The sequence below is a fragment of the Lepisosteus oculatus genome, chromosome 10, assembly GCF_040954835.1.
Source record: "Lepisosteus oculatus isolate fLepOcu1 chromosome 10, fLepOcu1.hap2, whole genome shotgun sequence".
NCBI classification, from domain to species: Eukaryota; Metazoa; Chordata; class Actinopteri; order Semionotiformes; family Lepisosteidae; genus Lepisosteus; species Lepisosteus oculatus.
This window is the reverse complement of record NC_090705.1, coordinates 8,557,759-8,569,850: the sequence shown is the minus strand read 5'-3', so window position 1 is coordinate 8,569,850 and position 12,092 is coordinate 8,557,759. Positions and strand designations below refer to the sequence as shown.

The window sequence follows — 12,092 nt, the reverse complement described above, 5'->3', positions numbered from 1 at the left end:
CCACCGATCACCTGATAATTTTCCAGAAACCAATTCTGGTGTTTCCTGGTATAAAACCCAACTGTCTCTTTGCAGCCAAGGCGATATTTACCTTGAGTCCTTCTAAAGTGGTGCAAACATTTGTCTGCTGTTCTGCATCCAAGCTTGAGGGTGATTCCCTAACACATTCTTGAAAAATGCTCTCCTTTGCTTGGGTCCATCAGTGCTTTGACATTGACGTTTTCTTTTGTGTGTAAGAAAGTGAGCTTGCTGAAGGGATGTGACGATCCAGCAATTTTGAGCTTTTTGAGATTTTCAACTGCCTAGGATCCATGACGAGTACAAGATGATACATTTTGGAAGCCTTCATTTTCATTACAATGTGAAGAAATGTAGGAAGATTGCTGCATAAATACGTAAGTAAATTAAAGTTTAAGATATAATTTCCATTACTATTTTTCCAGGCTCTTTTTATGCATTGGGTGATCCAGAAAATTACCTTGTTTATGTTGGAAATGCACCATGTAGAATAATAACAACACAGTGTGCTATGAATATCTGAATGGTTTAATGCACCATTTACGATGGTAGGAGGTCAGATGAATTTGTCTTCTCATGTTTCTAAAGTCACTGATTAACATCATGTCCTGTCAAAATGAAATGAAATAATTTAATATAACAAAACAGTTACTGTCATCTTAGAAACCCTTTTAGGTTTTTCATTTTCCAAATGGAAATGCTTTCCAGTTCCCACTCACACTGTAGGCGTAAAGGACATTTTACATGTATCTAAAAAAATAACACAAAAAGATATGGGAAAATGAATGCAAATAAATCTACATACAGTACAATGTAACACTGGTTCTAACTGCATAGTCATTGGTCAGGAGAGGAAGAAAGCCCACATATATATTTTTAAAATAAATCATACTGGAACTTGGCCAAGACACCTGAATTAACATTGTATTCTTCAAACAAGTACTCTGAGACTTCTTTTCTTTTTAATAACCTCATTGTACAAGGGGCCTCTGCTTAATGCTTCCTATGAAGGACAGCACCTGTAACAGCAAAGAGCTCCCCAGCTCTCTGCTCTGTGTTGACTTAGTTCAGGCTCAGAATCACTACCCGAGAAGCAACAGCACTTTATTTTTATATTTATCCTGGGGCTGAAATCACTGAAGAGTCTTTGCCAAGTTGACTACTATAGCCAAATGGTTATAAATACTGTATGTACAAGGTAACAAAGTGCCATTTAAGCTTGTTCAAGCTGTTAAGTGCACTTCAGTCACTAAATTTAGCTAGGGGCATCTATAGCCTTTTTTCTTTTTTTGCTATTTTGAACTGATATAACAGTAGGGGAAGTAGACACCCAGTGCAGTTTCAGCAGAAAGCTCTGACCCGGTTCATTCCAAAATTACTTTCCCCACTGCATGACAGTGCCTTATAGTATAGTAAAACCAGGCTCAGCTATTTAAACTTGTCCTTATCCTAGCTCTTACAGTAAACCGAAAGGGCATGTTGCTGCCAGTCTGCTAATTCAAGTAATGAAACCAATGTATCAAGCATCGGAAATCAACAATAATCCTGTGCAAACTACACAAATCCTGCATCAGCCGAGCACAAGAAAATAAATGACGAAGGGAAAGGGTCAGCCTGCTCTGTGGTGACCTTGGAAGTTTCCTCACAATGCTTCCACTTCACAGCGTTGTGAAGGAGAATACCTCATGTCACTACAGTGTGCACTGTAAATTGAGCATATGACCTGAGCAGGATGTTATGGAGTTGTTGCTGTACAGATGAGACAACCAAAAGCAAAACCACATGTGAACCTTATTTAAACAAATGTAATGATTAACTTTAAAAAAAAAAAAGACACTGTAAGAAAGACAGCAAATCTGGCTCCTTAAAGCAGAATGTCTTCTGTGGCATGCACATGTCCAGTCAAAGCAATGATAAGTGATACAAGCAGTCTACATAAAGATGTTATCACTACGAGTGGTAGCCTTCTACAGCGGGGACTATTAGACCTGATTCAAGTACATAATATTACAAGATACTGACCAAGTCATCCTCAATACCGTATTACCTACAGCACAGTACCTAGCTGTTCTATTGAGCTCATTTTTTTCCCCAAAACTGTAAAACACTGTATCATGTAGTAATAAAATACAGGAAATAACCCTTCAAGCAGGGAAAGGAAATAAAATACACCCTTGATAGTTTACCTATGAAGACATTCAGAGCTTTCAACACCAGTGCAAACTTGAAGAACCTGAACCACACAGCACAAGCATTTATTTCTATAAACTTCATCTCTGTATCGCGTGCATGAATTATTTTCTTTCTGTATATTTGTGGCGATACAAATAAACAACAGTGACTTTTTTTCAGTTCTTCACAGACAGGAAGAAACAGCTCATTTAATTTTTTTTAAAGTTTATTTTAATTTAATTTAAATAATAATGGGAAAAAAACTATTTAGAAACTGTACAACTTCAGTAAAAAATAAAATACAAATAAGAATGAATAAAATGACCTCAACACCCAGGTATCCCACAAGCATTTTTGTGAACACAGTCAGAACAGAAGGAAGGAATTCACTCATTCCACAAATAACTGCAAAGCCTGGCAAACAGGCCACTGATATCCCCATTAATTCCACAATCCAAGTCCAGTGCAATTACACAATCTGACACAAATTCACTGTGGCATGGCAAAGGGGGAAATCTGAGAAGGTAAATACTTTGCATCATGAAAATCTGTTGTTTGTTTCTGCTTTGGGGCAGTGTTTGTATTATACCGGTAGGTTTACGGTGATCCAAGTTTGGGCTTTAATGTTGGTGGTCCCGAAAGCAACTTTGCACTGTTACAGATGTTTAAGGGTATATAATCCTGTGAGTTCTCATTGCTCTAACCCCCTGTGTTCACTTATTACTTTTATAAGATAATCACATATATGTACTTTTCCACTTATATCCAGAGAGCCAAAGGTAATGTCTAGCAGAAGCTAGCAGGAAGGTTATGGTTAAGGCTGTAGCAAATGTGAGCAGCATAATTCACATTCGCTCACATTCAGCTCACGCCTAATGACAGATGAACTGTTAAATTTAATTTGACTAATTAACAGCAAATGGATCCAAACCTAACCACGGTGGAATGTTTCTCCCCCCAATTAATTTTTAAAACTTAGAAAAATATTCATAACATTTACCATTTTTATGTTGCATGAAACATATTTTTGAACATGCTATTTGGTTGTGTCAAAGTTACCCTGCTAGGAGTTTTCACAGCACATTCTCTCTCTGTGCCACCCTCACTCACATGCATGTCTGTGCCTTTTCATAGTCCTACAGTGAATAAGCTGAGCACAATACTCATGCTTTTCAAAGGTTTTGGCAGCTATTCAAAGAATCCTGGACATCTCCCAAGCAAGGTGAGCTGTCAAGCCCATGTTAGAAAACAGGGCAGATTAATAACCCAATGTTTTAAGCACAAGCAGTGTTATTTACTATTAGAAATATTAAAATGTATTTTAAGATGTGTATTCCAAGGCATCTATGATTTGTGTCATACCCACCCACAATGAAATGATACTTATATATATAAAAAAAAAACATTCCGTTATTAAACTAAACCTAGGAACAATCATTTATGTCCTAACAATTTCGGGGAAAAAAATATGATTTATGCGCGCAAAATGAAAGTCGCAATTGTAAATCTTGTGACAATTCAGAGATCTGACAATTGCAGGGAAAGAAAATGAAGTAATCTGCCTGTAAGAGCTCCTCAAGCCAGGGGTCAGGTCCTGTTCATGGAAACCATCTGGCTGGGTCCCTCCGAGCCACACCAAACACAAATGATCTTTTAAAAAAAATATCCTATTCATTAATGCATCACAGCTGCAGCGAGCGTTACTTCATTTTTCCATGGCAACATCCTTTCTGTTTCAAGGATCCGATTTCAGTTTTGGTAGCAACGTGTTCCTCCGCCAATACTGAACACATTCATGTGTTAAATAGGAGGAATTATTGCAAATTCCTGAAACAGAATCACCTCCTGCTCAATTCATATTATGTCAAGGCTGGTGAAGGCAGGGTGTCCTGCTTGGGGCGGCCTACGGTTCTAGGAGAAGGCAACAGCACAGCGGTCTGTTCCGAGAGGGGTACCCCCTGATGTGCTCATGCCTGGGTAAACCAGCACAGGTGGGACAACACAGAAACCAAGGCCAGTAGTAAACTTAGTGACCGCTAAAGCCACACCGCAGCTCCCTTACAGCAATTTAAATTAAACTGTGTGTGACCACTACCTCCAAGCAACTCCTGAAAGGTCTGGTCTGTACGCCCTTTCAGTTGTAGAAAAACATGTAACACCCCTGTTCATTTTATGGCTTATTAGAAGATTTTAGAACAGTTCCTGTATGTTTTCGGTCTGAATGCCTTGGTGGCAGTTACGCAGGAGAAAGAAAAAAAACACAACTGCCATGTTAAAGAGATAAATCACATGAAGTACAGCAAAACTGCAAGTTTTGCTTAAAACAAGAGACGGGTTTATCAGTGTTGTTTTCACTAATACTTCTGTGCTAACAAAACTGAAACATTTTCACCGGGATCATTTTCACTTGACAAAATTGTCCCATTAGCATCTTCTAAAAAGAACATTTAAGAACAGAGAAAGCTGGTTATTAACTACCAATAGAAAAATGTTAATCCTCTTCTCAAGTTTTCAGGAAGTCAGACCAGAAATGCCAACACCATGAGCAGCAATGTTTTTTTTCCTGGCCATAATGCTGCACTTATGACCAACAGACTCTGAGCCTGAGGAGGAGGAAAAGGTAACACAATAACAAGAAACAAGGGACCACTACATTTCTTTCAACTAAATCCAGCGGTGCTCTTTTAATTATGTACTGTAGGACACCTTAAGGACACTATCTTACTACAAGTTTTTTTTTAAATAAAAGAATGGGTGTAAATTGGAAGCACTCTCTGGTTTTATGATGTTTCCGACTAAAGAAAGCTAAAATGAAGAATTTTGGAAATACTTGAAGAAAAAAATACTTAAAAGTAAATTTATATTTTCTTAATGCAGTTAAGTACTGTATACAGACGATTTATCTTCATTTTCATAATACAAAAGGCCTCATTGTTGTTATTAACTAAATGTCATCGCATGACAAACCAGTGTGATACCTTCTCGTCTATCAAACATTATAATTTGTTGGCTATGAACACCTACAGCAGGTCTCTTATCACAGGGCACCCTAAGGTGCAATATTTCATGTCACATAAAATATGATGTTTAACCTCTTTAATAAAATTATGGAGCGCTGCACAATGTCAAAGTATTCAAGGTCTCTGGCATCTCTGGTATTGAAATGTTATACTGCATTCTATAATCACTATGTGTATAATACATAAAATACAGTCAAAGAAACTAAATTATCAGAACAAACTAGTATCAACAAAATCCACAATCTGTAGTTGACCCCTACGGTCACATCAATCAAAGCAGATGAGCAGTCAGAAAGATCCCCTCTCTAGTTTCTCTTTTCAAACTCAAAAGAAGAAAGGAACACACCACATGCAAAAATGAGCACATACATAGCTTAAGCGAGACCCATTAGGTATTCAGTTTACATCACACTAAAGTAAATTATTGGACTGAAGTCCTTCAATGCCAGGTGTTGGTTTGGTCTGGATTCACCGATATGTCATCAGAACTCTCTCCTAATTACCATGACAGTGTTGTCCCAGAACTGGTGAAAACAGCCACTGCTGCATTTTTCTGCTTCAGCACTGACACACAGTACAAAAATACATTTTTTTAATCCAAAATGTAAACAGTGGGTTAAATTCGGAAAATGAAAAAGTGGTTTTAATGATACCAGAAAGAAAAAAGAGTAATGCATCATGACCTCATCATCATATAATTCATCATATAATTTGTGCAACAATTAATTTTATGTAAAAAAAATTAAAATCACCTAAACTGCAGGCAGAGGTTCTGCTAGGTTGCCAAGGTATGAGGCCAGAAATAAGATGAAAAGCTGCAGGCTACAGTACATGATCATGTCAGCAAGAAAAGCCTGCTGTAAGAACAGGAGGCGATTTTCAGCACTTCATAAGGTACAAAAACAATACTTCTAAGCCATCCGTCTTCCTTATTGAAAAAAGTCAAACCTTAAAGCTCATCTACTCTTTTAATTAGTGCATGCTTTCAAAGTGCAGTGCCCGAGATTGAGACCCTGTCATGATTGACTGTTTTTTAATCGTTTTCAGTTCTGGTACAGTCACGCATTTTAACCATGAAGAATGTACTGTAAGTAACTTGTAAAGGTCATGTCATTAACAGTGGCAATTAACTAACAAGGTCTAATTTGTCAAAGAACCCGTTCGATTAAAATATCAAAAGAGTCCAGCTGGAAACAAGCAGCAGCTGACACTGGGATGACAAGAGACAGGAATAGGAAACACGGGATTAGAGTGTTCAACCTGTGAGGTACTCAATGACTTTGAAGGGTATCCCCAGAAATAAGGGGAAAACCACATTAACTCCAAGTCTAAAAGCCTGCAAAATAATTGCTCTTACAAAAAGGATCTCTTCTTTGCTGGTGAAGGTTCTGGTGACCATCAGTTCTGTAAATGAACAGCTGTAATTCTAACAAGTAGAAGATTTCATCTCCACTATCCTGCCGAAATGTTTGTTTTTATGTTTGTAGGGTTTTTTTGGGGAGGGGGCTGAGACTTTTAATGCAGGGAGGTTATTTTTAATGGTGGGGATTAACTGTTCCATTGGACAACAAACAGAAGACATAGAACAATCGCTTTGTTAATTTCGTAGTGATCTTAAAATTAAACTTGCTTCAGCAGTAAACTTAACTACATAATTAAGCAATGTGGAGCAGTGGAACTCATTATGTGTTGTGAAATAATTACAACAATAAAAGGACAAGCAACAAAAAGATATAGAAGTATGAGGTCACTTGCTGGCTCTAATGCAGCAACACGAACAGTAGGTCCAATTAATGTTGTCATCTATTACCTTATGAGGGATGTTTCACATTTTTTTCTTTTGGACAAAATAAATTTAGGCTGTTACCTCGTGGGACCCATACAACCAATGCATGTTCTCTTTTTTTAATGAGGTACTTCTGTACTGTAGGTCTGAACATTTGATTGTTGCCAATAAGGGATGACCTGCAGCTAGGGGGCTGCACTTCAGTGCTAGGTGAAGTGCATGATGAAAAGTGCAGTATGCCAAGTGCTTTGTGATGCAGCGAATTGAAAACTGCTACACAAATGCAAGCAATCATTGATTACTTATCAGTACTGATTCCCCCCCCCCCCAACCCAGGGGTGTGCAGGGTAATTCAAACATTTTTTGGAGTGTTAGCCTGATCATTTCTACAACGTAAGCAACCATGGAATTCTAAACACTTGAAGGATTATTTCCTCCAAAAGCAAATTTAGGATTCTTCGTCACGGTCTTGAAAAAGAACCTACCTGAAGTGTAAGGCGTTTCACCCCGTCCCAGACCAGCCCAATGAACTCCTTCATTTTCTCCTCCGAGCTTGTCCAGGGCTCTGGTGCTCTTGGCATGACCTTTACGGGCAAGGACAGAGGCCGGGACTCTGAAACACACAGGGCAACACGACACAGCTGACCAGGGAGGCACCTCACTGCGCAGAACATGTGGAACTCTATGGCAAAAATTTAACTTTTGCAGAGCAGCCTTTAATGTCATCACATCTATTATAGGGGCTCCTAGACATTACACACAGAGGCATCACAGAGCACTGCTGACAACCCGAGCTTCGTATAAAAAACCGATGTTGCAGAGCTGCACTGCGGTTCGCTGCCATTATTTCTAAACATCTTATTCAGTCACTCTGAAGGTCTTTTCACCTGCTGTCAACTAACCTGAGTGACTATGACAGCCCCAAAATATATTATTGTCATACAAAATACCAATGTCTGATATATCTACAGTAGTTAATCTGTCACAGTTGTATAAAAATAAAAACGCATGCAGTACATGGTACATTGCAATCCCTTAGCTGCTCAAACGCAGCTCAGTTTTTACATTTCTTACCTCCCCATTTGCACTTTAAGGAAAATCAGCGCTGGGAAAAGTGAATCATGACAATGCAGAGCCCTGAACAACGACCTGCCATCCGCCCGTCAACTGATAATATCCTATAGGGTTCCAACTACCCAAAGAAGGCTGACAAAGAGTTAACCATGGCTCTTTTTTTAAAAACACTCATTACAAAACTAACAACAGTTCTTTCCACCAGAGAGAGAAAAGAAAAGCTCTTCACCGCTTTAAAAATCGGAATGTTTAACCCATCAAAATGTGAGACGTTCAGATGCAGAGGGACCACGCAACGTCTCTGAAGAGACATTAAAGCGTTCGCAGTGATTTAAAGGTTTGACTCTTCAGCAGCTATCCCAGAGTCGTCGTGAAAAGGTGATGTCACTCATCTTGAGGCACTTTTTAGACCTCTAGCCCCTGAATATCACTTAAACAGTTGCAAGCGTTGCCTTGGTTACCAGTACACTGCGACACGCGCTAATTCTCTAGGCCTGTAGGTAAGCAGGCCGCAGGTGTGGGCTGCCCCCCACCGCAATGACACTCAGACGTGCTCCATAAGGACCGGGAGGAAAGCAGCTGAGCACATAAGACTGTCACCGCTGATGGATCTCATCGTTACAGGGTGAGTAATCTTCCCAGGAACATGAAAAAGTAAAGAGAAATGTGAATCTCTCCAGATGGTTAATTGTTTTGTGTGGAACGCACAGACATTACAGTACTGTTTGCGGCTACAGCAGCGTCTTATGTGGCCCTCCTGTCTAGACTGATGACACGATCCCCGGGGAACACCCGCGCTCCTGCGCCCTGCGGTGGGCTGTACGGGCCGTTCCGCGATCCGCCGCGGCACATCGGCGCGAGGCGCCGGAACAGCCCGTCACAAACCACCTGCTCGGGTTGAAGGTGCGGGGTGCTGCCAAAAATAGCTTCTTACACTCCGAAAGTATGGAGGACAGGAAAAAATGTACAGAGGTGCACAGAAAACGCCAAACGCTGATGGTGAGGTTGAAGTGAACGTTCTCCTTAGGGAAGGTGAGGAAGAAAGGCAGCCCAGCATGCCTGCAGATGCCAGGACATATCCATGGCCTCTGACTTGCACAACCCCTGTCTATCACTGCTGGTCATGCCGCACACAAGAACAGCACTCTCCTCTTCAACCACATCGTGTGGGACAGCTGTTAACTTGTGACCGCGTGACCAGTTTCACCTTATTTTTCCTGAGGAAAAAAAAGCACCATCACAGTAAACGCATACCCTTAAACACCTTGAAGTCCTATCTCATATTTTTACCTGAAAGAAATGTAAACATTGGGTCCATTTGCCACTTAAAGGGTGTCTGGTTTTACTCAAAAAGTACTATGGAAGTACAATCCGAAAAAAGCACACTTATGATGTTTTTAAAGTTCTCGGTTCAGTTGTTACTTAATGACAAACATATTTCGGCAAATGAGACGCATTCAGATCCTCTGGAATGCAATCAAAGTAGGCAAATTCGAAAACCATGGGGAGCTGCAGTAAACATTCCAAACCCAGTAACACAGAAGAAAGCGACTATCCTTTCATACCAATTTCAGACAGATACCTGAAAAAAAAAGATGTTTGCCCCCACACACCATGTGCTGAGTGATGCAAATCTGGAGTTTTGCACCACATTTCACTTCCTTCTGTCATCAAGAATGAGATGTAAGTGACCGAGGAGTGGTACAAATGAAAAAAAAAGTAAACAATGAAATAGGAATGTGCTTTTTAGCAAAACTCTACTAATTCCAGAATTTATTCCAGAATAAATTATAGAGTGAAATCCCTCTGCTTCCATACTGTTGATGAAGATCCACCACAGCATATGCATATTTCTGCAGTGGCTTAATTTAAGCCCATGGAATGTTAAAAATGATCTTCCCCTGTCTCTACGCTAGTAAAACAGCTGTTACGCTAAGCTAATGCAGAAACACTGTTGGAGAAAAAAAATAATATGTTAACACCATCAATAGGCACTCTGATCACAGATCAAACTGAAGACAAACTGTTGTGCTCAGCATTAGGGAAATAGGCCCATCAAAGGCTCAGAATAGCATTTATGTATCTCTGTTCAAAATCAGCTGTACTACAATACACAGGCTCCCTTACCAAGCATTAGCACTTTGCTATAAAGATGGTTTTGATTTTTTGTTCAGCAGCGAATAAAAAAATGTAAGAAATAATGACAAATACATTATTTGTATCTGTACAATATGCTCACAAATATGTTTATTTCAAAATCAACTAACTGAGTGAATGTATTAATTTAAATATCTGAAAACCGGTTAAGTTGGTTAATAACGGGTATATCCGCTTGAACTGTCTCTAACAAACCATGGGGAGGGGGTAAATAATGAATTGCTCTTCAGCTTGTAGACTTGACTCAATATTTTAGGGTATTTTTTTTCCACGGGTATTTTTTTTCCACGTGCAACAGAATGTGCAAAAAAATACCATTAAATTCAAATCAAAGCATGACGACGTGAATTTACCTAGAAGCCACCCGAGTCCATGAATCCAAAATGATCCATCTCCCAGAGAATTTGCATACACAATCTGCCCTGAGAGAACGTGCACATTCTTTTGTTCTTATTTTGCTGAACTCCTGGTATGTTCCTCATTAAGAGTGGTCTATAATAACAATGAAGTGTTGTATATTGTGTTACAGCTGCACAAAAGGCTGCATCGAGACCTCTAATAACCAGTATACTATTTGTTTTGGACGCAGGTTTGTGTTTGTTTAAACATTTATTCTGCATCATTTGTTAATATTAAAACTGCCAGGAAAACCAGCATCAAACGAAATGTTATGATGTATGACAAGAGTTCTTTCTCTTGTTTCTTTCAGAACTGTGAAGAATTTTCCCTCCTTCCTACCAGCCTCCAGTTTGTGGCTTTGGAACAGAGAGGTGGAGGAAGCGTTCACTAAGAGACTGGAACTGTATGGCTGACCTATGGAAGGAGGAGTGTGTGCCAGCACCCCCACAACTATCTGTGCAGGAAACCAGAAGGGAGGACTGACACCACAGCGGAGGAGCTAGCATGAGTCTCACTAGAGCTGTCAAGGCTGATCTTCGGGCTGCGTCACGATGGCATTTCCCTTCTTGCAGATACACACAGAAAAGTAGCGAAACGCTTCAGCTAAAAAAAAAAAAAAACGGTTTTAACTTCATTTCTTTTTCTCTTCACCATGGTTCATTCAGATCTGATTTAACTGGAATGTCCTACAGACTACATGACCTGATTTTTCTAGGGGAGAAGTGAGGAGGCAGGTAACAGCCACTCTTCATCTGCACAGCAAGGTTGCACCCAGTCACTGAGAAGAGATACCAGTGTTCCTCGATTGTTCTCTCGCCAGATTCCCTTTCCAGTCCCATGACCTGAAATGGCGCATTACAGGGCTTGACCTGGGTGATCTCCACCCATCTGCACAGTCCAGCCTACGGAACTACCACAGCCACACAGCCCTGACCTGAGTCACCAAGAAATAATCCCATCAAGGGTGCTAAGACAACAATGAGCAAAATAAAACTGGATCTCAAAAACGTGCCAACAACCCTACGAACTACTAAAGAGGGAAAGCAGGAGTGGAATCAGCAGAAAGTACTGGTATGGTTGCCTTTAATAAAGCCAATAGAAATGAGGTCTTTTTGATAGAGCTAATGTCAGACAGACTCCCTTCGTAATCAAGACGAGAATGAACACATGCCAGAGTGGTTACTGCACCCACTGCACTGCTGCGTCCCAGTAGTCTCTTAAAGAGCAGTTCACTTTGTTATTCTTCTACAGAAGTAAAAACAGAACTTATCTTAACTAGTACCTAAATAGCAGTATCCTTGTAAATTTACTTGTAATGTAAGGAATTCACAAAAACCGCTGGTATTAAATAAACTGTAGTATAGTGGTGAACTACCCATCTTACCTTTTTCTTAAGGGCCCTTCACCATTACCAAGATAAGCTATTTAGACTGTTAAAAACTAAATAAAAAGTTATTCTTCAGATC

The 12,092-nt window shown here is 39.8% G+C and overlaps 1 protein-coding gene across 3 annotated transcripts in view; it reads right to left on the bottom strand.

Annotated features, from left to right (window-relative positions):
* The window catches only part of LOC102694431 (intermembrane lipid transfer protein VPS13B), a 325,472-nt gene that overhangs the window by 158,992 nt on the left and 154,388 nt on the right, over positions 1 to 12,092 (bottom strand). For all 3 annotated transcript variants that reach the window (XM_006636105.3, XM_015357899.2, XM_015357901.2), the window contains one exon: positions 7,482 to 7,609. In XM_006636105.3, coding sequence (XP_006636168.2) covers positions 7,482 to 7,609 — 128 coding nt within the window. The remainder of the gene's footprint in view (positions 1 to 7,481; positions 7,610 to 12,092) is intronic.